This window comes from Onthophagus taurus, chromosome 11 (genome assembly GCF_036711975.1).
Source record: "Onthophagus taurus isolate NC chromosome 11, IU_Otau_3.0, whole genome shotgun sequence".
Taxonomy (NCBI): domain Eukaryota; kingdom Metazoa; phylum Arthropoda; class Insecta; order Coleoptera; family Scarabaeidae; genus Onthophagus; species Onthophagus taurus.
The window spans coordinates 19,258,635-19,284,971 of NC_091976.1; the positions used below are offsets into that span (position 1 = coordinate 19,258,635).

The 26,337-nt window shown below is 32.8% G+C and overlaps 2 protein-coding genes across 3 annotated transcripts; both read left to right on the forward strand.

Moving 5' to 3' along the window:
• Window positions 1–309: 309 nt before the first annotated feature.
• On the forward strand, window positions 310–8,978 carry LOC111424269 (uro-adherence factor A-like). Of its 2 annotated transcripts, XM_023057761.2 has the most exons (5): window positions 310–833; window positions 926–1,258; window positions 1,356–1,486; window positions 1,544–4,559; window positions 8,555–8,978. In XM_023057761.2, the coding sequence occupies exons 2-5, from the start codon at window positions 940–942 to the stop codon at window positions 8,926–8,928; spliced, it is 3,840 nt and encodes a 1,279-aa protein (XP_022913529.2). In that variant the 5' UTR covers window positions 310–833; window positions 926–939; the 3' UTR covers window positions 8,929–8,978. The 2 variants fall into 2 exon arrangements, with proteins under 2 accessions (XP_022913529.2, XP_022913528.2); XM_023057760.2 differs by having other exon boundaries at window positions 312–1,258.
• Window positions 8,979–9,262: 284 nt separating this feature from the next.
• LOC111424252 (gremlin-2-like) lies at window positions 9,263–25,525 on the forward strand. Its single transcript, XM_023057740.2, has 2 exons — window positions 9,263–9,412; window positions 18,547–25,525. Exon 2 carries the CDS (start codon window positions 18,547–18,549, stop codon window positions 19,285–19,287), a length of 741 nt encoding a protein of 246 aa, XP_022913508.1. The 5' UTR covers window positions 9,263–9,412; the 3' UTR covers window positions 19,288–25,525.
• Window positions 25,526–26,337: the final 812 nt, after the last annotated feature.

Here is a 26,337-nt window from a genome sequence, read left to right on the forward strand (position 1 = left end):
ATTGCATTAATCTTGGATTGCCCAACATTCCTTGCTTGGAAGTCCTTGGCCCTAGTAAACAACACTAATCTTACTCAAAATGTCTACGTGAATTTCATTTACCTTAGTAAACATTACTATCTGTTGTGTAACTTTGAAAGTATTCTAGAAGAAAAGTTATTGGCATATCAAGAATGCTGATAGCCAAGTTGGTAAAATGTAGAACGGTATCAAATGCGAAACTTCAAATATCGTTTTAGTGTATATCCATGGAGATAGAGGTTGTGACCTTTTACCACATGACTCAGATGACATTAAAGGAGAAGTGAAAGAGAAAAACCATCAAGTTCTAAAGGCTTGGCAGGAAATCTGGGATGGGTGTGAGTGGGCAAGGACAACGTCTTTTTTTGTCCCGAAAGTTAAGGATAACGCTATAATTAGGATTACATGAATTATTTATGAAAGTCGGGCTCCAAAGAAATATTAAGTTATGGTCACTATGTGATGGTAGAGCATATGATAAAGAAGTGTGATAAATACGAAAGGTTTAGAAATACTTACACTTTTTAATGGAACCTGAAACAGTGTGTAATCAAAAATTGCTCACGATAAATAAAATTTGAAACTAATTGGATCTAACTAGAGCTGAAATAACGTTAATAACATTTGAAAAGTTTGACAATGACAATTTATTATCACAACTTTGACGGTATTGCAATTAAATTCAACGTATGCTAAAAACGTAAATGAAAAGCGCTGAAGAGCTACTTACAAGCTCAACGTAGCATATATGAACTTATAAGAACTCAAGCGCTTTTTCAAAAAAATTCCGACGAAAAGAAAAAAAATTTAAGGTTTGTGAATGCCAAAAACAAAATGTCTGGCGAGAATAATAGAAAAATCCAAAACGGGAATTGGAACACATCAGATCGTGTTATTTCTTTAGGTTCTCGTTCTCGAATGCCAAGGGAAACCGAAGATAATTACGTGATCGAACCAAAAACAACTCCGCATTTAAATTGTAATCCGAACAGATCACACGTAGGAAGGTATCCTAGAGAAATTCAATTATTCCCATTGGAATTGAGGCCAGTTATCGACGATCAAGAAAGGAGGAAGTTCGATTTTTATAACGAAATTCGTTTGAGGAAGTTGCAAGAACAGCGAAGGCGCGAAGATGAAATGATGGATAATCGCCAACAAATGTCCGAGAAAAGGTTTCGGGTCCCACGCAGACCGAGAGGTTGCGACGAAGAAACGTGCCCGGCACTGAACAGGAGTTAGTATAAATCATTTTCAGTTTGTTTTGTCTTATGTCTTACATATGTATCATGTGCGTTATCGAAATAAATCATTTTCTGTTGTCGTTTGTTAAGGTAGTTGCACCCAGGGGAGTGACGTCTACAGAAATATACTTGGCCCAACGCCTGACGAGTCTATCTTAGCCGGATTACAAACTGTCATTGAAATTTGCGGTTTATCTGACGTTTGTCACATTGACTCCGACGTAAATGATCAAAGACAATAAAGAGTTTCTTTCCGATTATTTAATTTTTTATTTTAGGCAACCGATTCTCGATTACTCACCACAAGTTCGAGAAATACCACGTATACTTCTCAAGATTATTCTCTACGACGAACTACTTCCGATTCATCTCAAGATGATTCTTACTCATCACGCCCTAGATATTCGCCTGATACCAATTGGTGTCATATGGGACGTAGGCCGTGTTGTCGATGTGATTTACACGATCAATGCCCTCAAAGATATCAGCATTTTCCTCGGGAATGTGTGCCAATGTGTCCTTGTGCAAATCGACAAATTGGCGATTCTTTACCATCAACTAGTTTTCATTGTGGATTACCCCGCTGCCCAGTACCGCTTTATAAAGATGAAAAACGAACGGAGAAGAAAGGTACTATAGAACCGGAACCACATTTACGAAATCTGAAGAACAAATCTGATTTCAGACCCAGAAAAGAAACAACAATTACCGGATTAATGACAATGCACCCAGAAAAAGCTCGAAAATTTAATGTAGCACTCCACGAAGACGTCATTGGAATTGTAGATGAAAATGATACCCAAACGAAACCAATACTTAAAAATGATAAAGGAACCACAATGTCTAAAGCTAAGCTTAAACCAACTGAGACACCACATATTCTTAAACCAGAACAAGAATCATCAATAAGTAATGCTCCAAAAAAATTAAGTTTCCTATTAAATCAGAATGAACACCAAATCGAAGTTTCCCCGGAAAGTAGTACATCGATTTTTATTGCAAAAGGAACATCGATTCAACCTCAATCTGAATCTGACGAGAAAATACTTCATATTTATGAAGGTTCTATAAATACAGAAAATGATAAAAATGTTCCTGATGATAAAAATGTTTCTGATGATAAAAAAAATATTGTTTGTAGTGGAAGCGAAATTGAATGCTTGCAAGAGCGACCTCCATTAGTCAATAAAGGTTCTAGTGGATTTACAGTTTCTGAACGAATTCGTGAACGAAAATCTGCTAAGATTATTAAACAAAATAAACATATAAAATCAACAACTTCAATGCAATCTTACGAAGAAATCAGTTCATCATTTCTCCCAATCGAACATGAAACCAAACAGGATTACAAACTAAAACAGAAAACCACCAAAACTCAACTTTATCGAAATCCATATTCGTACGAAAAAGTAAGCAAAGGAGAATTAGTGACTAAACACGCACAAGGGCAAAAATTTCGTACTAGAAAACCATCATCAACAATCTCCATTCTCAAACCTCGTCCATACCAATCAGTAAGCAAAGCAGAAATAGTTAAAGAATTAGAACTAAAAGATGAATACTTAATCAGAAAAGCTTTGTCAAGTACTACAATTCTTGGACAATCATATTCATACGAAGCAGTTAAAAGACAAGAAATAATAAAGAAATTAGAACAAAATGAGAAATATCACATCAAAAAGGCTCTATCGAGTAGTACAATGCTTAAACAATCACGTCATTACGATATGGCAAATAAAGGAGAAATTCTTAAAAAATTTTCCCAAAAAGAAAAATACGACATCAAAAAATCTTTATCAACCGTTTCACTTCGTAAAAGACCAGCTTCAATGGAAAAGCAATCATACATTTTCCCAACGCAAGCCGAAATTGCTAAACGTGCTTATATTAACAAAAAAATGGAAATAAATACTTCATTACAATCAGTATCAAGTTCCGCACAACAATATATTTTTCCATCACAATCCGAAATTACTAAACGTGCTTATATTAACAAAAAAATGAAAACAAATACTTCATTACATTCAGTATCAAGTTCCGCACAACAATATATTTTTCCAACACAATCCGAAATTCGTAAACGTGCTTATATTAACGAAAAAATGAAAATAAATACTTCATTACAATCAATACCAAGTTCCGCACAACAATATTACCAAGCAATCGATGTAAGAGACATTGTAGAATCCCAAGAAGCACCTAAACAAACAAAATCGATTAATTTCGATCTTTCCGATCATGAACCATCGTTACATTCTGCACCAATTACTCGAGAACCAACGTTTGAATCGCTCAGCATGTCGTCGAAAAGAATGCAAATGAGACATTCTTTTCCTATAACATCAAAAAATAAATATGATTCGAATCCAAATTTAAACGAGGCTATCATACACCATCCAGATACACATCGTTTATTAATCGTTCCAATTTCAGTAAATCAATCTTATGAAGCTGTTGGTGTTGAAGAAAGTCCTAGTATAATTGAGGAGATATCTAAAAAGGATGATATATCAAAAAGTAAATCAAGGGAAGTATCTAAAACTAGATCAAGGGATGAATCAAAAAGTATGTTAATGCATAAGTCAATAGAGAAATCAAAAGATAGATCAACTAATAGATCTTTAGATAGGAATCTATCCCACCAAAGATCTCCATTAAAATGTAACGAAGCTGTTGGTATTGGGGAAAGTCCTTGTATAATTGGGGAGATGTGTAAAAACGATGAAACTTGTAATGAATTAAATGATGAATCAATGGTTGAACCATCACATGGTTTTATACCAAGAGATATATCAAACCGTCAAGATATATCAAAAACTAAATCAAGAGATATGTCTAAAACTAGATCAAAAGATAAACCAAAAAGTATACCAATGCATAAATCAGTAGAAAACTCAAAAGATAGATCAACCAATAGGTCTATAGATAGGAATTTATCCTGCCAAAGATCTCGATTAAAATCTAATGATCTTGAAGAAAATTTGAAAAAGACGTCTAGTGGTGCTCAAAAAGTAATGAAAAAATCTAGTAGTAGTATTGATAAATGTTGTGGGCCATCATCGCACGAACGTTATCCTTGGTCTAAGTTTAGGTTAAATAAATCGATTAGCGGAGGAAGCTGGGATATGTCATGGAAAGATTCGCGTGATCTCACCGCACAAAATTTTCCACCGGTGAATCTGCCAAGTAGTAAATCGTTTCTTCTTCAAAGTTGTGTTAATGAAGATTATACATCTTCTTCTAATCAATGTTTATGTCCAAGTTGTCAGTATAGGCCAAAAACATCAGCTATAAGTAAGTTTATTGTTATTAACTTTATTAATTGTTGAATCATTTTATGATACTGAGATGGATTAGTTTTAATACTTTGGTTTAATAACAATTAGTATATAACAAATAGTGATAGAAACATAGGTTTAATTGGAGTTGGTCATTGCAATTGGCCATTACCTTTAAATAATATTACCTGAAAGGGACTTATCATTTAAAACGAATATTTATATTTAATCATATTTAGTATTTAATTATAAAAAGATTGCTCGTTTTCGTCTCCTTTTTCAGCTTTATGTTTCATTATTAGTTTATTAGATATCTTGTATTTATTCCTAACATAAACTTAATGTGCAACGATCTGCGGATATTGATTGCTATTTACGGTTATGCACTTAAGGTAGCGAAGAACGATAAAGACTTATTTATGAGATGCTCTAACATGAAAGTTCTGGCATATTCCTTACATAAATAAAAATTGCTTGAATGCTTAGACTCCATTTAGCAAAACACGAGATATATGATAAATAAATACTACAACCTAAGTATACTACAAAAATTGAACTTTATAAAGGTCTATAAAGGAAACAACTAAGCAGTTAAAATCCACTGCATACATGATCTCATGATGCAAAAATCTGAAATGTTGCTGAACATATAGTATTAAATACAATAATAGACGCAAAAGAAAATTATCTTTTAATAATATAAAACTCTACTTGCTGAGTCTTTATAAATTTTATCAACTCTGCCTAATATTTCTGCAGCCAATTTACTTCTAAATGAATTCCGCACTCTGTATTCAACTTTATTACCTTCATTCTCAACTGAAATCCTTTTTTCAACATAAACATCAGAACCGCGAACAAGATTTAAAGTAACTAATGTATCTTCTTTCCCTCTGCCAATAAAATCCCCTTTATGCCTATGAGGTTCGATAATGACTGTTTTACCCCCTTTGAAGCCTCCTCTACCACCCCCGCGTCCACCTCTACCTTTTAAAATGTTATAAAGCAACTTTAAAATTTGATAAGCATGGTTGGACAACTTTATAACAGATAGATTAAATATAGCTTTAGTATTTGATACAGACGTTTTAAAACATGCTAAAGTTATCAGGATTTTAACTTCATCTGAAAGGAAGTGTTATCAGTTGGTAAGTACATGGTAGCAAATAAATTCAATGCTGTAGGAATGGAGTATTGGAAAATATTTTTGAAGAACATTTAATAAGACACCAGCATTTGTTGCCTATGCAAGTTCGCTATCGAAGAAGTAAGGATGATGATCCTATCTATAGTGGTGTAAATATACAGCAGAACAACAAACAGTCTACAACAGAAAAGTGAATCTATCTCTTACCTAGAATAGATTGCTATGCTAGAAACAGACTTAAATAGTGCAGTCCTTAGCAAACTTAGGTATGAAGCTAAACCGAAAACAGAGAGTACTACAGGCAGTACTAAGCCAGAAGTGATTTGATTTCTTAACTAGTGCCTTAATAAATAGTCTCTAGTAAGGTCTAGTAAGGTAGGTAATAGATTATCTGTTTCTGCAAACCCCAAATTGCAAGCCTATTGAAATATATGAATTAGCTCATTAGAGCACGACGCGACGTTTTATTTCGTGTTATAACATTGCTCTTAGTGGTAACACTTTAGCTGCTTATTTCTGATCTACCACTATCTTTTCTGACAATTAGAACACAGCACATTCATGCTGATTACACTAACTCCAGCGTTGTGGACGCTTAACAAACTCAAAAGCGAATTCTTGCCTCCTTCAATTTCTTCAACATCTCCATTGGAAAATCAATGGTTGAGTAGTTACTATAAACCAATATATTATTAATTAAATAATCTTGTACTAAATCTTTAGATGAGGTATGGTAAAGTCTTTTTTGAGGTTGCCTGATAATTAACATCGTGGTAGTGACTAATTTGTTCTTATACCGAATATGGAGAGTGATCGTGACTTATTTATTTAATTCAGAAAATAAAGCAAGAAAATGATAGTTCAGAAAATAAGGATTTTTGTCCCAAACTTCTAAGCCTTACCATTGTTGAGACACAGCCGCTCCGTACCCTTAACGAGACACCTATATGCGTGCTGAATGTCGTATTTCCTTTTGTGTTTTAAAATTTATTAATGTTTAAGCAATAAATATCATTTTTTCATGTCTCCAAAATGATACCTGATAGGCCACCAGATTTTCGGTTTTTTATGACCTGAGCCTGGAAAGTCTGCAATTTGTTTACGTAGATCAGCATTAAGTAACCCCACAGAAAATAATCTGGGACCGTCAGATCGGGCGATCTCGCTAGTTAACCAAAACTCCCTAATCGAGAAGTCAAACGGCCTGAAAAACTGTTAAAATCACCATGTCGTAGCTCGCTGTGTGTCTTGCTCTCACCAAAAATCCGCCAAATTCTACTCAACCAGTTTCAGTATTAAGAACTCATTCAACATGGCGGTTACAGTGTTTTCGTCGTCGTCTTCAAAAATACGATCATTTTTTGTAGCTGGAGTGGTATCTCATGGAGAAAACAAGGTTGGTTGCCCAATAGCGAGTATATTAGTTGTTTAGATGTTTAGAGAGGTGAGGATGCACATCGTCGCTCATCATCAATTTCTCGATAAAATTTCAACCTCTGACTGGCACTAGCTGTTGAACCATCTGAATTTTTTACGGAATTTTGTAAACACCTTCAAATCTAAGGTCAAAATTCACTATCCAAGCTATCACTCTCAGCTTGGATGTTCTCAGGTAATCGGTTTGTTCGAGATTATTCACGTGGTTTTTGATCTTGGTCCCAGTGTCTTCAAAACGAGCCACTAGACGTTAAATTGTTTGAGAAGTAGGTGCCACACGGTTCGGATATTTCTTCCAAAGTTCACGATGACTTAATACCGCTGTCGAATTATTCCACAAAATATTGAAACAATTTTTTCGCCGTCTGGTAACTATTACTTGCCAAATGATAAAAAGCATATAATATTTACCACTAAATGAAAACGTTTTAGCCTTTTCAAATGGATTGTGATAGGTGATACTTTTTGTCATCGCTATAAAGCCCTATAAAGTAACAATAGAAACATTTCAATTAATATGTTTGCCTATGAAGTGAAGTGTTCGATAGTTTTGCATTCAAATAAGACTAGTTTTTCTAAAAACTAGAACATTAAAATCTAATTAGTTCCTTCCCCATGCTCACTATACCAAAAATGATTGTGTCCACAATGCTGCGAAAATACAGCACCAAAATTGTCATTAGATATGCGAAATAACAACTAATTATGTACAGTATAGTATATCAATTAACGTATAGATTTTGCATCACTATTAGATACTTTTCGAACTTTTTAAATCAAATTAAAAATTTGGTAATTAACAATATGAAAGTTCGACAAATACAAGTCAAACTTTCGAAAATTCCTTATAAAACAAATAAGATAGTTGACAAATGATTTATTTGTCATTTGAATAATGGTCGAAATGTCCAACTTGTTAAATTAAAAATTGTCAAAGTAATCCGTCAAAATTTTTCGTATCGCAAAATTCATCGTTTTAAAACAATAATAATAAAACAACAACTGTTCCCGAAATCACGAAATGTTAGCAAAGAAAACGTTGGTGTATGCTATAGAAAGTGATACGTCAACGAGATCGTCCAATAGCTCATCGTCCGGTTGTTGTTCCTCGAAAAGTTCATCGGGAAATTTAATTAAGTCGAAATTTTCTCAAAAGAAGTGTAAAAAATACTATAACAAGAACGCAATCGGTGAAGAATTTTCATCGCGTTATAGTTGTGTTATTTTGGTTAAATATTGTTGATATATTATTTTTAAAGTTTTTAGATCAAAATCAAGGATTTTATCCGGTAATATTATATACAGATAAGAACGTATCCTACGGAGATAAAGACAATCATTCGAATATGTCGAATGCGTCTGAGAAGGGTTAAAATTAATAAAATCGAATTTAAACACAATATAATGTTGTGCTTGATTCTTTTTAGATCATGATAGAGGCTCGCAAAAATCTGTGGTTGTGCAAGATCCCAAGAAATTTGTAGGAAGCAGCTCTGTTTTTGACAGAAAATATGTTTGCAATAGGGATTATGTGTTTCCACCACATGAAGATAATAAAAAAGTTAAAGATTTCCGAGCCAGCGGAATGTCTGTTCCGCCCATTGTTCAACCCGTTATCGGAGTTTGCACCGATAGAAAATGTGGTGGTACCGGGAACGAAAAATTATTGGACGTTCGCTATTCTGTAGTCCGGATATCCACTTTCACCGATTATACAACCTACGAAATTTTAAAATCGAGCGCTAAGAAACCTAGAAAAATGCCGTGCATCGTCGAAGGAATTTTTGTTACTAAAAGGTGATCTCTGTATTCAATTAAAAAAAAAACGAACAAAATAATAAACAAATTAAAAAACAATTTTTTTCTTAAAATTATTTGTATTGATATAAAATATTCATTACAGGTATTTTTTTTGTATTTAGGGAATTCCAACCAATTATGAATAGCTTCCGTTCTATTGAAAGGTCACGTTTTAGGGATGTTTTGAATCGCCTCATTTCAAAGGATAGTCACGTTTATCTCTATTGTACGGGAATTCGGTGAAAATTACCGGTGGACCGATGGAATATCCAGAAACCTATATGAGATTTTGGTGGGGACTAGCACTAAAACCTATGGCCGCGGCACAATCCTGTCATTTCAGTACCTTAGCGCACGAGAATCGCTACCCGCGCATTCACAATTGAAACGTCACGTGGTAATCGGGAGTTAAAGATTTTTGTGCAAAAAATAATTTTTTTGTGAAACCCCAATATTTAGACCTAAAAAAAATTAAATCAAAAACGGTAAGTTTAAATTTTTTATAAATAATTTTTCTTAATTAACTTTATCTTAAATTTTTCGATTTACTAATTAATAATTTATTTACGATTTATAAATTCAATAAACGTCGATATAGTTGCATTGGAAAACGGTGAATGGTATCCGCGCCAATAAAGTTCAAAACATAATTGCCATTCATTTACTTTGCAAATAGTTGTGGGCAGGTCGCGAAGTGTAATGCGAAAATTGTTGTGAGACACCGTTTAAAATGTCATTTCCGACCTATAACATTTTTTTAACAATACCTACCGGAACTGATTGATTAATGACGTCACGTGGGTGATATTTAAAATCGATAATGTAATTATCCCAATGAGGCTTTACGTAAGTCGATCCAGGTGTCATTAGCATTCCACCTCAACATTTTACATTCAAATGTCGAAGAAAATTAATTCTGCAGGAATTTAAAAAAATGTTTTTGTTCTTTTTATATAAAACTGTTTAGGCTGTAAGTACCTAAATTATTTTAACTATTCCGATTTGCATAGTATACATTTACGAGGTTGCAAAACGAACACACAACACAATTCCTGCATCTCGTCGATCCCGAAATATCCGTGTAGCCAAGAGGCTCTCGCTACATCCCGATGCCTACAACGTTGGCGCCACCACCAGAATATCCCAGTGATTGCTTAATCAGGAAACATGTAGCCGTCGGCGTCGTCCAAAGTGGCCGTGCTATGGCGCGTTGTTAAGCAAATTTGTTTTTGAACGACGCCGCGGCGCCGCACCGATCGTGGGACGTCCAAAAAGAATACGATACCGTCTCGAATTCCGATCAACTTTGCCCTTTTCTTCTTCTTCTACATCCACCTCTTCTTCTATATCTTCCTTTTACCATCTACTTATTCTTTGTCTTTATACAACAATAATAAATGTGTTACAAGTACAATGTAATTTTTTATATAAAATTTTACAAAGGAATTGGTCACAATAAGTTTGGTTTTATTGTTTGGATTATTAACAACAAAAAATTATCCAAATTTATTTAATAAAATAAAATAGACTCAATAGTTTTTGTTACCGGTTCGTTAGACTGCGTGGCACTTCGACTAATCACTGATTATGATGGTAATTTAATGCGTTACATAGACCTTGTCATTTAACACAATTTGAAACGATTGTAAAAAACTATTTTTTATTTATAAAAATTTATAACATCTGTCTAAAATATTATTAATAAATATTTTTTACCATTATAATTGCGGGTTTCAAATCATGTTGTGTCATCCAAGCCATAATACAGGATGATTTATTAGCTCACCATCAAACTTTGACATATGATAGCTAATCCAATTACCAACAAAAATGTTAATGAACTATCCTATTTCAATTATTTACGAAAATATAACACTTTAAAATTTTCTGCAGTGAATTTATTAGTAGTCAGTAAAGGTTTAATTATTACATACAAGAAGAAACTCAAAATGTACACTTGTAGCACTGAAGAGGATGCTGATATAATTTTCGTGTATGGTTTTTGCAATGGAAATGCTCGACAATCAGTACGAGAATATCAAGAAAGATTTCTACAGCGTCATTTGCCATATTATTCAGTTTTTAGCGATTCTTTCAGAAGACTTCGAGAAACAGGTAATCCTGCTTCAGCAAAAGCTATTCGACCGCATGTCATTGATAATCCTTCCATCAGCACTCAAAGAATAGCACACAACATACATGTAAGTCAAAATTTTGCATGGCGCGTATTGAACCGCGAAGTCCTTCATCCGTGTCGTAAACAGAATGTTCAAACTCTACAGCCAGGAGATAATCAGCAACGGTTAGCATTTTGTCAATGGTTATTGCAGCAACATGCCCAAAATAATGACTTCATTTCAAATGTTCTCTGGACAGATGAATCATGTTTTACACGAGATGGTATAAATAATTACCATAATGAACATATCTGGCCATTACAAAATCTGCATGCGATTAGACCAAAGAAATTTCAACAACGTTTCAGCATCAACGTTTGTGGTAGAATATTTAACAACAATTTACCAAGTTTGCATGTACTTGATGGACGTTTGAACGATGTAAATTACAGATTTTTTTTGAGCAATACACTTTTTGATTTACTTGAAGATATACCTCTTAATGTAATTCAAAATATGTGGTGCCAGCACGATGGTGCCCCAGCTCATCGCGGAAGAGTAGTTGTCGAGTGGTTAAACCAATATTTTCCAAACAAGTGGATTGGTAATAATGGTCCATTCTCTTGGCCACCTAGATCCCCCGACCTTAATCCATTGGATTTCTACTTATGGGGCAAATGAAAGAAATTGTGTATCAAGTGGAAATTAACACACGAGAACAGTTATTAAACAGAATACAAATAGCTGCTACTGAAATAAGAAATCAACCAGACATTTTAATTCGGCTGAAGAACTCTTTAATTCTTTAATTTACTATTTTGAACAATATTTGTAATATTTATGTGTTTTAAAAGAAATTGTGTTATAATTTCGTAAATAATTGAAATAGCACATATGTCCATTAACATTTTTTTTGGTAATTAGATTAGCTATCATATGTCAAAGTTTGATAGTGATCTAATAAATCACCCTGTATATATTTTGCTACAAAATATAAAGATATTTGGAAACAAGTCATCTTTAGTGGTAACGAAGGCATCGAAAAGCATTACTACAAGCATTACGAAAGCATTAATTAAAGGTATTATAGATGATAGGATATTGACTTGGCGTCTGCACGATAATCATCCGAAACATACAGCTACAAATGTTGATTGCTCTATAATATACCCAAACACCTTGTCTATCCATTCCACTCAAGGTTCCAAAGATTACAAGACTTGTTTAGGAAAACCTTACTCGCCGAATTCGAAAGATAAATATAAAACCCAAGCTTATTAGATAGAATTTGGTTCTATTCGTGCTTCTATGTTTCGTTGCTGTGATTAAAGCGAAAGGAGGTCCAGCATAATATTAGTACTGACACCTAGTTTAGAAGAAGTCTTTTGTAACTCTATAACGTATGCTTCTTGATTAAGGCCCACTTTTACTACCTCTTGATAAATTTATCCGATAGATAAATAGGCGCTCTTAGCCAATGAGAGCGCTTAAAACCGCAGTAACCATGGTAACTATTCCTTAGATAGTTTATCAGGAGGATGGTAAAAGTGGACCTAAGAAGAACATTATTTAATCTCTTAAATAAGAACTTAAAATGTTACTTGTTTATGTTGTAGTTTGTGACTTTTACAATTTGTTACATCAAAGATCTTTATTTTGTATTTTTTGAAACTGTTTTTTTAGGGCTAGAAGTTTAGCATCCTTTCTATCACACAAAATTAGTACAACATCTACTTATCTTCTTTAGATCATACTTTTAGTAAACAATCTGTATTTATTGATGAAGTGCTCTTCCTCGAAACCACTTTCAAGGATCTTTGTACCCCGATGTGGGAAAATCCATTGCTAATCATCCATCATTGTACATTTACCATTAAATGTCGTACAAGTTTAATGATTTTATGTTGTCTCTAATAGGAGTTAATTTAAAGTCTGCTGTGAGAAAGCTCAAAGACAAAGTTGTTATTTATTGGGACATGCCTAGATTGCCAGAAATTGCTTTAATTATGTTTACAATGAAGATTGCCACTCCTGTTCGTGGTCTTATTTTTGGCAGTACTTATTACTATTAGAAATCATTAATTTTCGAATTGTTTCTAATAATTAATGGGCGTTTCCTAATAATGCTTTTTCTCAATAGTTAATAATACCCTTTCGTTTCTTTGCGATTACTCAATGCTCCTCAAGTATTGGTTTAATTTATATTGATCCCCGGGTTTAATGAAGAAGAAATGTTCTTTTCTTCGAAACCTCGTGAAAATAAGTGATTCTAATGACAAGATGATTCATTCCAAGTGGCGCTTTTTCTACGATTTCTATATCTAATGCGTGTCCTTCAGCTCTTTCAGTGCTTTCTTTCTGCGAGTTATGTTAATAAATAGAAATAGTATAAAATTGTTGTAATTTTGTTAGCATGTACCAGCGTTGTTTCGTTTCTTGACGGTCTTTTTTAATTTTGCCCATGAAATTGAGATTGTGGTTAGCGTCTACTGCTTTACGGACTTTCCTTTTAAGCTTACCAAGCAAGTACTTCAAAACTTCAAAGTTTAGTATTCAAAAACTCCTTGATCAGGTGTTTTGGACTCCTCGAAATTAGTATTCAAAAACTCCTTCAGGTTCCTCCAGGTATACCTAGGTGTGTACATAACTGCGTACTGTATTTAAAATGAAGTATAAATGTTTGATTAAAGAGTTTTATTTGACTTGAGTATTCCATAAATAGCAAATTGAAATTATCATCAATCTCTTGTATACTGGGGTAGTTGAGTGAGTTGAGGTTGGTCTAATTCAAAACAAACCTCACTCAAGATAACCCTAACTTTAAGGTGTTTAAATTTACCATTTGCTTATTCTTGTCTAAAAGTGGATTTGATTGGCAATAAGCAGTGGTGGCTCTACGAAAAGTATTTTATACATATTATTAAAATTAATTTATAATTAATCACAACGTATTATTTCACACATTTTTTACAACATATTATTTCCCGTTTTCATGTTTTACAAATTTCGATAAACATTGTTTGCTCAATTTTTATTTATTGAAAACTAAAAATATTTATTGACAATTTAATACAAATATTCCAAATAATAGATTTTATAAACAAGGTAAGTTATTGGATTTCTTTAAAAATATTAACTGACAAAGTGATTTATAATAGTATAAGTTCACTCGATTATTTTTTAAATCAATCTTATAAACTTCCTGGTATACCAATACCAATAAATCCATTTCACAGTCGCTATACTTAATTGGTTCATTTCCTGTTTACTTCTGGTTGATTTGCTATTCTATTTTCATGTTAATTAATAGCGTATTTATCTACACAACATTGTTTTCCAATTTGTTTAGAATATTCCTATGCGATTAAATCTTAAAAATTTGCACAACAAATATTTCATAATTATATGTGTAATTTAGCTATACTTGGTTTCAATTTATTTACAAAAAATTCATTAATCTTTTAATCACTTTATTCAATAGTACTAGTCCAAAGTGGGCATCATTGTATTACTCCGAATTCGATGGAGAGAAGAAGTATTTATTACTCATCACTTCGACATACCAAGTAAAAACAATTTTTCAAGATCACACCACAATTTGAAACATGTTATGCAGTACATTTTGCTCTTCATATTCCAATGTTGTGGTCTGCAACCTAAATGATCATCTAGTATCATCTTTTTAAGATTGCCTGTCAACATTCAACAACATTTCTTTCAGTACTTTTGATGGTATTATCAGAAAATTATCACAATGGTAAGATCGAGTTGAGTTGAATTAAATAATAGAATAAATCAATTATAAAATATTTAAATACTGGAATACTACAAATCGTAGCAAACAAACCCAATTTCTTCAAATTGTAATATAACCCAACCCAAACCACCTCAAACCCAATTATCATACATTAATTTTTCCGTACAACCAAGGTAGAAACTTCTAGTTACAGAATAGCAGAGGTTACCTGGAGATATATGATTTGCATCTCATACAAATATGATAAAAGCTTATTGCCTTATTTCAAATCAGTTTAAAATAGTTTAGTCAAATTGTTATATTTTCTAGTTTCTATTTTGCTTCTCAACACAAGTTTTTAATGAAAGGTACTACGTGAAACATGTGATGATACATCTGATAACAACATAAAAATACTTCGATAGATAGCAGACATATTGCAGAAGTTTCTTACCAGTTAACATCCAACATCGAAGCAGTTTAGGGTGGTTTTAGGACAAAGTGTTATTTTTAGTTACCTTAATACATACATGAATGTACTAGATAGTACATGATACCTTAATTTCTGAAACGTCTGATACAGTAAAATGGGCTACTTATGAGTTACATCCATGCTTCTGAACAAATGTATTTATTGTATTGGACATGAAACACTAGGTGGATACAAAATATATGTATAATAGGAGCTTTTGTTAGATGATAGAAGAATAGCAGATGATTCTGATAAATTATTATCCAGCATCGAACTACTTTCCAATAGCTTTGACCTGAAAATGCTACGAGGTCTTATACTAATACCTAATTTATTAACCTTGTAGTAGAAGTAAGATCAGAAGTAAGGTTTAGTAACTTCTACTATAGATATAGGATAATGATGACAATGATGGATATGGAGTATAATTAAAGTTTATGTTAAAAGAATAGCAGAAGCATTGCATAACCTAATGTCAGATAATAGAAGCATTGAATCAGTAGCATTAAAAATGTTATTAATTTAATTAATTCGTACTCAAAAGAACTCATCTTTGATTGAATTTGATTTACTTAATTATTTAACAATTAACACAATCCATCTAGAATTCCAACCTTTTCTTCTTATTGTTCGTCTTACTTTTATCATCTCCTTATTTTTATTCTTTGTACGCAACAATTACAATGAAAAGAATCGAAAAGGATATAGATTATGGAGAAGAAATCGATCAAATTAATCTGTAAACATCATCAATTAACCTGCAACAATCTCTCGGTGGATGATGACCGGTAGTAATTAAGCCTTCGAGTTTGTTATTAAAGCCAACGCTCGAACTTGTCATACGATGAATAATGGTGATTGTAATGAAAGACGTAAACTTAAACACACCTTGTAACCTTCAAACACATGTTGCTGTTCATTTAGTTTCAAATTAAGAAAATTAAGAGTAATGATCGTTTCCTATTACGTCGATGATTACTTTATCACCGTTGAGAATTTCAAGAAAAAGAAGGAAAGTTGTAGGTAATACAATGGATGTGAATAACTCTCCTTGTCTTGTACTTTTCTTCTTCTTAAATATCACGTTTGCCTTTTGTGGCGTTTACGTTCATTGAGGATATCGCCCACGAAAGTTCTCTTGCTCCTACAGACTATGTTCTTTGAGCCTTGTGAAGGAATTTGTCAATCGGCGGCCTCGATGGGTGAAATTTGTTAATGGGCGTTTATGGTAATGAGAGGAGGAGTGTGTTGATGATAAATTCAGACCCAATTTAAAAATTATAATTGCTGTGAAGGTCGATTCGAATCATTCCGCGTCCTTCCTACCGTCTGGCAACTACCACATCAGTCTGGCTACATAGTTATATGGTAATTGTACAATCCTCATTACCCTTTCATACCGCGCTCTCGTCGATCACCGAGTCGACAGTAGTAGTCCCATTAGGATCATGAGAGAATGCTTAGTAGCTAATGGTCGTTAAAGACGCTGGGCCACGCGACCAAGGCGGCGTCTCAAGATGCAAATCTTCAACGACGACGACGACGAGAGAAGGCAATTTGTAGGTTCGTACCGTTTACGAGCCCCGGTAGTATATCTGGTGTGGTCCGGCTCGAGAGTATCAATTTACCTCCTGCGATGCCAACGAACCATACTCTCCTCGATCACCAGACAGTACTCGGCGCGACGGTTACAAACCAGAATACTTTATCAGAAGTAATTCGAAATATATCCAAATATAGATATTCAATTACAAAAAAAGCTAAAATAAGTTTTTATCTATTTAATACATCAATATATTTTAATATAAATGTTACAGCTCATAGATTGAAGTAAAACTAGAACTAATACTAGACCTAGAACTAGAAACATTCAGGTGTAGCCGTCTTAAGAGACGTGCGGCTAAACCTGAATGTTTCTAGTTCTAGCTCTAGTATTAGTTGTAATGCTAGTGATAGTTCTAGTTTTGGTCCTTATTTTAGATTGTTGTATATTTTTCATTGAAGTAAAACTAGAACTAACACTACACCTAGAACTAGAAAGTTTTGTGCGTCTTCTAGTTTTGATTGTTATTCACTGCTGGAATCTTGTATATTTTTATTGAACTAAAAGTAGAACCAACACTAGATTTAGAACTAGAAACATTTGGATTTAGCCGTCTTAAGCGACGTATGGCTAAACCCTAGTTCTAGGTCTAGTGTTAGTTCTAGTATTAGTTGTTATTCAGTGCTAGAATGTTGTATATTTTTATTGAACTAAAAGTAGAACTAACACTAGATATAGAACTAGAAAGATTCGGGTTTAGCCATACGTCTCTTAAGATGGCTAAACCCGAATGTTTCTAGTTCTAAGTCTAGTGTTAGTTCTAGTGTTAGTGCTCTAGTTTGAGTTGTTATTCAGCGCTAGATTGTTGTGTATTTTTATTGAACTATCTAATACAGAATGCAACAGTGTGAATATCTGTTTATGTATACATTTATATATTATATAATATGATATGGTAATAAATATTGATATTCTAAAAATTTTTGTTATTTCTGGTGAATTTTATTCTGTGGTGCTGTGTGAACCGTTCTTGGCGCCTCGTCTGGTCGAGCCGGTCACAGCCGCCTGCAGGCGCGCCACATTGTCGCAGGATCATCGTCGGCCAGGCATGAATGAATGAAGTTGTGGGCGCCGCCGCGAGGGGGCGGAGCGCACGACGTTGTGCGCCCCCGTGCGGCCGGAACCTGTTGCCTCTCTTAACTGCCTCACGATTGTTTTCTTCTTTTGTTAAACCATACAATTTATATTATAATTTTTCAGTACCCCAAAAAAATAAAAATCCATTCCAAAGATTCATTCTTCATCATCAATTTTTCGATTTTCCTTTTTCTTTTATGTAATCGTAATCACGTGGGTTTAGATTCTTAATGAAACTAATCTTATCTAAAAGATTTGTAATTTATGTGATGGGAACAGTTAGGTGTCTTATGAAGTATGTAAAAGAGATGTTTTCACACATAATAAAAATAGCTAAAAGCTGGTGTGTGTGTGGACCGCATTAATTGGCCATCCAGTATTCTCCCGATTACCAAATACGGTTTAAAGATCGTAGGCGACCCGACACGTCGTAGATAATATTCGGCTCTTGCTGTAACATGAAAAGAAAAGAGGCCCAGATCGGCTTCTTATACCCACGCAAAATGTGGGCATCGCCGGATGTCTGTAATTTGTCAAATCAAATAGTACTCTTTCATTCTTCATTCATAATAATACATTTTATTTTTCTCATTCTTAAATGTTCTTTGTTGCAGATGAATTTCTTGGGAACATTCGTTATTCTTCTCCAAACAATATTAACAGCTTTATCCGTGAGGGATTCTCAAAGCGACTCAATCGCTGATATAATAAACACTAAGGAAGTTGAAAAATTAATAGCAGAGCGACAAGAAAATGAAGCAAAAAGCGAACGGAGATATTTATTAGAAAATGAATTAGACGAAAACCCTCCAGATCCAGAATACGAGTACCAAAGGTTTGTAAATGCAGATCCGGATCCACCTCGTACCGAAAATCCTCGCATAGAAATCGATTTATTAATGAGAAGAAGTAACACGAGTGATCCATTTAAAGGAACAGATTTGCTAAATGATCTTCGTGGTTACAACGGAAGAAATATATTAAAAAGTAGTAAAAACGCTTTATACATTACAAAAAAAGAATACCTACAAAAAGATTGGTGTAAAACGGAGCCGTTGGTGCAAAAAGTGAAAGAAGAGGGTTGCATCACGCGGACGGTTATAAATCGCTTTTGTTACGGACAGTGCAACTCGTTTTATATTCCGAAGAACCCCAAAAAGAAGAATCGAAAAAGGACCGAAGAAAACGAAGAGGAAGACGAGAACGGACCAGCTTTTAAGTCTTGCAGTTTTTGTAAACCGAAAAAATTCACTTGGGTGAGTGTTACGTTGAAATGTCCAGGATTAAGTCCTCCTTATAAAAGAAAAAGGATACAAAGAATAAAACAATGTAGATGCGGAACGATCGATGCTTAAAATTAATTTTTATTTTCAAATTAATTTATATTTTAAAATAATTGTTTTAAAAGGCATTTTTAGACATATCTATTTATTTTGTACCTGTGATCGTATCTTTCGAAAGTAGTAATTACCAAATCAAGGTAAAGAAAACAAAGTGTTAAATAGTCAACTGTTAAATCAGGTCGTATGGTAATCATCTCGTTTATATTGCTTAATTGAGACATCATGCATATTCAAACGAGTGGAATCATAAAACATCGACGATAATAAAGCTGTCTACCGATCCAATTGAACGAACCGATAGTAGATATACATCAAGTGATCTCAACGTTGTTTTTCTCACGTTTCTAATAAGTTAGAAATTTATTCTGGTGGCATATCACTGTAATGTCCGCGATGTTTATCCCGTCGTCTTGGAATTACGAATAGTAGGTACGCACGGCGTCGAATAAGTCTACTTGAATCGATGCCAAACGCGAACGAAACCAAAAAAATAAAAATACAAAACAAAAATCGCCTCATTATGTAGATTTCAAATGTAAATGTGGACTTGAAGAAAACGTCACCATCGGGGCGTCGTTCGTCCCACTCTCATCCTGTGGACACGGCGACGTTGTGGCGTAATTTACGCCAATTACACCGCTTTTGCCCACAGACAGAAAATTACGTTCTCATAGATTTAAAGATATTGACACCCGGAAGTCGGAAGAATCTTTTTCCTTATAAACCCGGTAACTTCTCAAACGATATTATATTTTATCATTTACGTCGGATTTTAGGGAAATCTTTTTAGTTACGAACACTTTGCATTTTAATCTTGGGAGGTAATAATTTCCTAGTTTCCATAATTTAATACTCATATATTAAATGAAATAGATTTGAAACAGTTTACATCCTTAATACACAGTTACTAATCTTACCCATTAATTATTAATGTTTGTAACTTGTCTAATTAATTAATTCTAACAAAAAAGTTTTGTAGAATTTTTTCAAAAACGTTTCACAGGAAAATTTATTATAATCTGTTTATAAATAACCATGGATTTATATTAAAGTTAAATTTAAAGATTTTAAAATTTAAAAGAGATAAATCTGAAGTCGTAAATTGAATTAGATTGAATTCACTTTCAAAAGTATTTCGCATTCAGTCTAATGTTAAACATCTAATTTTAAACCAATATAAAAAAGATTGTCTGCTTTAAATTGGCCTTCATTCTCAAAATAATAATGGTTTAAAATTAATTGAAAAACAAATATAAATATTAAACACAATCAACTTAATCCAACAAAGATTATTGGGAAACTGAAACAGAATAATGTATACTCAATTTTCATAATACATACGCGTTTCAAACATAAATAATTATCGCAACCTTCATAGAAGTATTTTGTCTTGCGATCACGACCATGATAGACTTAAATCACAGCTACGTTGTGTGTACTAAAGCTTAAAGATTTCATGCCTGACTTTACTTAGAACCATATAATGACAATACATAAATTAATTTTGAAGCTTTAACTAAATGTTGAAAAATTTTTTAAATTTTTGGTTGATTTCAAATCATCTTTCGGGTTAAACTTCTTTTCTTTCATTTTCTGTCGTTTCATAAACCTCCACTTTATTCTTCAGTGATATCACCGAATTTCGCAGAATTGCACACAATATACATGTTACGTACAGTACTTACGATAAATATTGGCATGAAGAATACGATCGGCTTGCGACCTTGTGGTGCGATTAACAGCTAACAGAAAGCTGAACTAATTCATCAAATACAGAGAATTTAGCTGTAAACAATTTTTTACAATTTCTATAGTACATGAAAAAATCTCAGTTTTATTTGGTGGTAACTTTATATTGTTACGATAAGTTAAGATATTGCAATATCAATCCAGATCAAATATGAAACCAATGCAATCATTTTGCAATCTTGGCGGCTTGTGACGCAATGACATCGATAAATCTGGATAGACTATATAATGTCTTAGGGAAAAAATTAGTATGTAATAGAGACTGTGAGTGACAAAAGGAGGAAAGGAAAATCTAACACGAAAATTCAATAATGCCTCCACTAAAGACAAGTTACGAATCAGTACACATGGTCAATATATTATCACCTGAGAATTATTTTTAACTCTTACGTCTGCAAAGCAGTAATTTGGATTTAAAAGTTAGCAGATCGTTTTTCTTTCGTGATTTCAGGTCCTATCACAAACCTACCTTGTGTCGCCAATAATCTTAATCAAAGTAGTTCTATAGTAGTACTATAAGATAATTATATGAGTGTATACATGAAGTGGGAATAGGTCCAACAGGAGCAACATCCTTATAAATCATAGAAAATGAAAAGTGAGAGACAAAAACATTACATTAGTCTAACCCATTAAAGATTGCAAGATCGAAATTTCGGTAATAAGAAAGAATAGAGATCATGATTACAAAATTACTCAGCGGGTAATTAATCGTGTGGTGGATTATGAGATAGTATGAGATTGAAGAGAGAATGCCAAGATGGCAGACTGTGCTTAAGTTGAAAAAGTGCTATAAATTGACTCTCTTCACTAAACAATTTAGGAGTATTTAATTTCATACCTCTTTCCACAAGAACACACAAGAACTTCAATTAAGTCTCATCCAGCGCTAAAATGTTAAACTGACAATCGACTACTATGCCCCTCATCCCATTATTGCTGAGCACTAAGTATTAAGCTACAGCTCAAAGGTCTCTATTTCTATTCCCCTCTTTATACAAACCATACTATTTTCTGTTATAATAATAATTTCCAATTTGTAGCCCGTCACAAATCCTTTCTTTATGTTTATCAGAAGATAGTTTCGGAAATCTTGTTACCAAGTGCTGGAACCAATTACCATCCTTTGGAAGTGTTTTGTTGAATTATTTAACGTGTATTAAAGCTTTATCCCTTATGTTGCTTATTGAACAATTAGTTCATCTACTTACCAACATATCGTTTGACGTTTCAATGAATTCGTCCCAATTAGCTCCTCATTTACTTCAAATTCTTAACTTATAGTTATTAATGGAACCGTCGAGTGGCAAATCTAATCGTCTGTAAAAGGCATTTTCTTATAGCTTGCTGGCTTAACAGTTTCTATTTAATTCTTATATTACTATGAGGTCACTGCAGACCCAAACGTAATGTAAAATCGTGTCACAAAAAATGTCTGGTGTTATAAGGTAAATGGTCATTTTTTATTAGATTCAAGCTACGAGTTAAATCATTGAGTTCGTTTTGACTGAATCAGTACAGGACAGAATCTTCTTTCTGGTTATATTTATAAGTATCATCACATTTTCTGAGCCGCTCTCGACTGTCAGTGGCAAATTTTTAATAATGATAGGTGCTCCTTTATAAGAAAGAATGCCTTAATGCAAGTCCAGAAAGTTACCAGTATCTATAAAATATTTTATACTTCTAGTTATATTCAATATGCGAAATTCAAATTTGATGATTTTTTGTAATTAGCCATAAAGGGTGCAAGTTATTCCTTAAACCAGTGACATTAATATCAGGTATATTGGGTTAAATCATAATGTTGTAGTGTGTATTTCCCATTTTGAGATTTGTCATTCTTTCTGACGCACTCTGTATAAAGGTGGTTGATAGTTTAGAAGGTATTTAAATTATCTTGGAACTTTTGAACGTTAAGTCGTCGGTGTAATAATCATTACGCTTGCACGGAGAAAGTGTATAATACTTATTTCCTGTGCGATATCTTGTGACTGAACTTGATTTTCCTTGCCTAGAAGAATACATGGTGGAGTTCTTTGTTAGAAACGAAATAAGCATCTCTTATCACAACAACAGTTACTTAAATGATTTTACATGTCCCCTTGCGTGCTTGCTAAGATAGCTGCAGATCTTTAAAGAATTGGTTGAGTGTAAACAGTGCAATTTTGAACATTTAATATCAGGTATGTGCTGGCAGCAGTAAAATTTCGATATATTTTCTAACATATTTAAATAGAAACTGTCCCACATCTAGGAATGTTATGTTCCGATCTTGCATGTTTGGACATTGCGTACTCTTTCCCGTTGCTCGAACTTATTATGGACCGATGTTCCATGTGCAATAGATTTAATTACAATAAATAAAATAAAAAAACCGGCCAAACATTGGTGTTAGACGTTTCTTGATGGAAAAATGTTGATCTTGTTACCATTTTGCTAGCAATTAGAGACGAAACTGTAACTTTGGCTGGCACCACAAGGCTTTAAGGTTCCTATCTGAAACGTCAATTTTCTTGTGCTGGCATCAGGATTTTCCACGGGTTTTAGCACTCTTTCCTCATTAACCACGTCTCTTACGAGTCGTTTTGCTCCAAGTTTGCTTTTTGGTGTCTTTATTTCAATGGTATCTCTAAAAGCTTGTAGGGAGCACGATAAGGACCATACCCATAAAAACTTTTCTTAATATTTTTTGATGCAGAATGTCATTTCCAGATACGAGAGCATAAATAGTGAATCGCTATGTACTTTGTATCCTCCTTTGTTTTTTGTTGGAATATTTATTATCCAATCTTCAACTGATAAGTTTGTGTACCAAAAACATTCAAATTCTATCCTCAACATGTCTAAGATTCATTTCAAATTTTGACATTAACTTCTACATTTTCGTTCAGATTTTCCACATTTATTAATGAAACACAAATTCACTGTGACTCAAAAACAACCTTAAATTTTATAAAAAAAAGCAATAATAAATTAAAGTGGTTTTGTATGCATTGAAGTGATATTGTGGTATTCATTGCAGTAAAAAAAACAATTTCATTTTGAAATTTGATATTATCTACATTTGAAGAGATTAGCATCGTGATTTTTATTTAATATGATATGTTATGTAAATTAGAGTCATTTATCACATTTCAGAGATAATAAAATTCTGGCAAAATAATTTCAAATGTAGAAATAAAGCATTCAAAGTAAAATGAACACTTATTAATCTGCAACGTTAGCCAAAATATTTTTATAAAAATAAACACGATTTCACACTTTGCATAATTTATCAAGAACTATAAAATAAAGTGTTGTAGCTAATATCCTACTTACTTATACAGTTTTGTGTAATATCCCCAGATTATAAAATTTCTAAAAGATTTTTTATAAATTAATACAATATTTAGAGTGTTAAGATTGAATAAGATATAGTTATTTATACAAGTAAGTGATTTGGTCGTGGGATCTCATTGGCGCCCGTCATCCAACTCATTTAAATGATTAACCTAACTGGTTAATGTTTATTACTTGTCGCCTACCTTGTCTATGGTCACGCGTGTTGCACTTTCTTGGCATCCGCCCACGTGTCCTCCTCCTTCATTCATACAAAATCTCTTCTCGGTTCACCGTCCGGTTACTTCCCAGAAGAAATTTGCGATTGGACACGTTCCAAATTTGTATAACGATAAACAAACCTCACAAAGAAACAATTTGTATACAAAATAAAATAATAATAATGATATGATTTATCAGCAAAAAATGTTTTCTTAACCACTTCTTTTTACATTCTAATTAATTGCGTAATTACTACCTTCGAGAGAGTAGAAAAAATCTTTCTGCTTGACGTAGAGTTTCAAAGAAAAGAGCGGAAATATGCACGTGCAACAAACCACGACTTAAACGTTAAGTTAATCCGGTCTAAAAATGCCTACATTTAGCTTTGCATGCATGCAAATCCGGAATTTATCGTTCGTCTGTTTAAGGACAAAGTCGATCAAAGGCTTACTTTATTATTGATTTATTCAAAGAATTTACGAACTAGAACGAACAAAACGTACAAAATGCCATTTATGTAGTTAAGATGAAATAAGAAAAAAATATTTTTTTAAAAAATTTATTGAAACCACCTTGAAAAAGAAAAGTATTTTACAATTCAGTATTTTTTTAATTACTTTTTTGATTTTACAGAAGCAAAACATTTTTTAGTGTAGTGTTTTATACTTTTTTTCTTAGTATAAGGACAGTACAGTTCCTACTATTTTAAGCCATACTAGAAGGATAATCGCATGTATGTACTTATTAAGTGTACTTTAATTTATTTGTGTACCAAGTAAAGTTATTTTAATTATATCAAATTAGAAATGTAGATTTCAGAATGAATGAAAACTAAGTATGTTATTTGTTTATAAATGATTTTCTTTATAAAACTTAATTTTTATAATTTATTAACTTATCTATAACAATTTTAATTATTATGTACTATTTTACAAGAATAAAAGAATTTACAAAACAATTTTATTTTCTCGTTTTCTTTAAACGAACGAATTAAGATTCCAAAAATAAATAGTGAACTAATCCATTCACCACACTTATAACTCACTATCGCATTTAATTTCCAACAATCACACTCAATAGCTATAATAATCGATCCAGTTTAGTTCTTTATACGTTTATACCAAGTGACATAAGTGGGAAAATAACCAATGTCGGGCAAATCGATGGCATCATTTCTATAAATATTACACCTTCATTGTGAAACAATCACAATGCCAAGGCTTTTGAGGCCGCGGCTCATTTCTCAACCTTGATCTTGATTTCCTCGTTCCGTTCGACCTCACAATTTAAACAAATTTTAACAATTGGGTAATATAAAAAAAATGTTTTGCTAAATTATCAAATCAAATTTAAATCTTAATTATCCCTTATTATTGATTGTTTGTAACGCAAAAATATATAATATATATTTTTAATTAGTAGTTTTATTTAATTAATTTTTGTATCCAGTTAAGATTTTTTTTTTCATTTCTAATTTTAATAATGATCTTACTAAAGAACTATGTCACTTAATTAAAATCGATTGGAAAAAGTTATCGTGAGATTATTGAAGTGGAATTAAAACTTGAATAATATTTATTTGTTTTTGTCGTTTTTGAATAAATCTTAAAAGGCCTTCAAACTTATAACTGTAATTAAATCAAAAGCAACCACGACGTTGTTTACGTTTACATTCTATATCGACGATTTTAAAATAGTTCTTACGTCGTTGAAGATGGTGAAGGCGCCGGTTTTAAATAACATTTTATTTTTCGAAACGATCACATCAAA

Excerpts from the sequence above, each read along its gene's own strand:
- LOC111424252 (XM_023057740.2), top strand. The coding sequence starts at position 18,547 with ATGAATTTCTTGGGAACATTCGTTATTCTTCTCCAAACAATATTAACA.
- LOC111424269 (XM_023057760.2), top strand. The coding sequence starts at position 856 with ATGTCTGGCGAGAATAATAGAAAAATCCAAAACGGGAATTGGAACACA. Across the intron at positions 1,259-1,355 it reads GTGCCCGGCACTGAACAGGA|GTAGTTGCACCCAGGGGAGT; the intron begins GTTAGTATAAAT and ends TCGTTTGTTAAG. Across the intron at positions 1,487-1,543 it reads TTTGTCACATTGACTCCGAC|GCAACCGATTCTCGATTACT; the intron begins GTAAATGATCAA and ends TTTTTATTTTAG.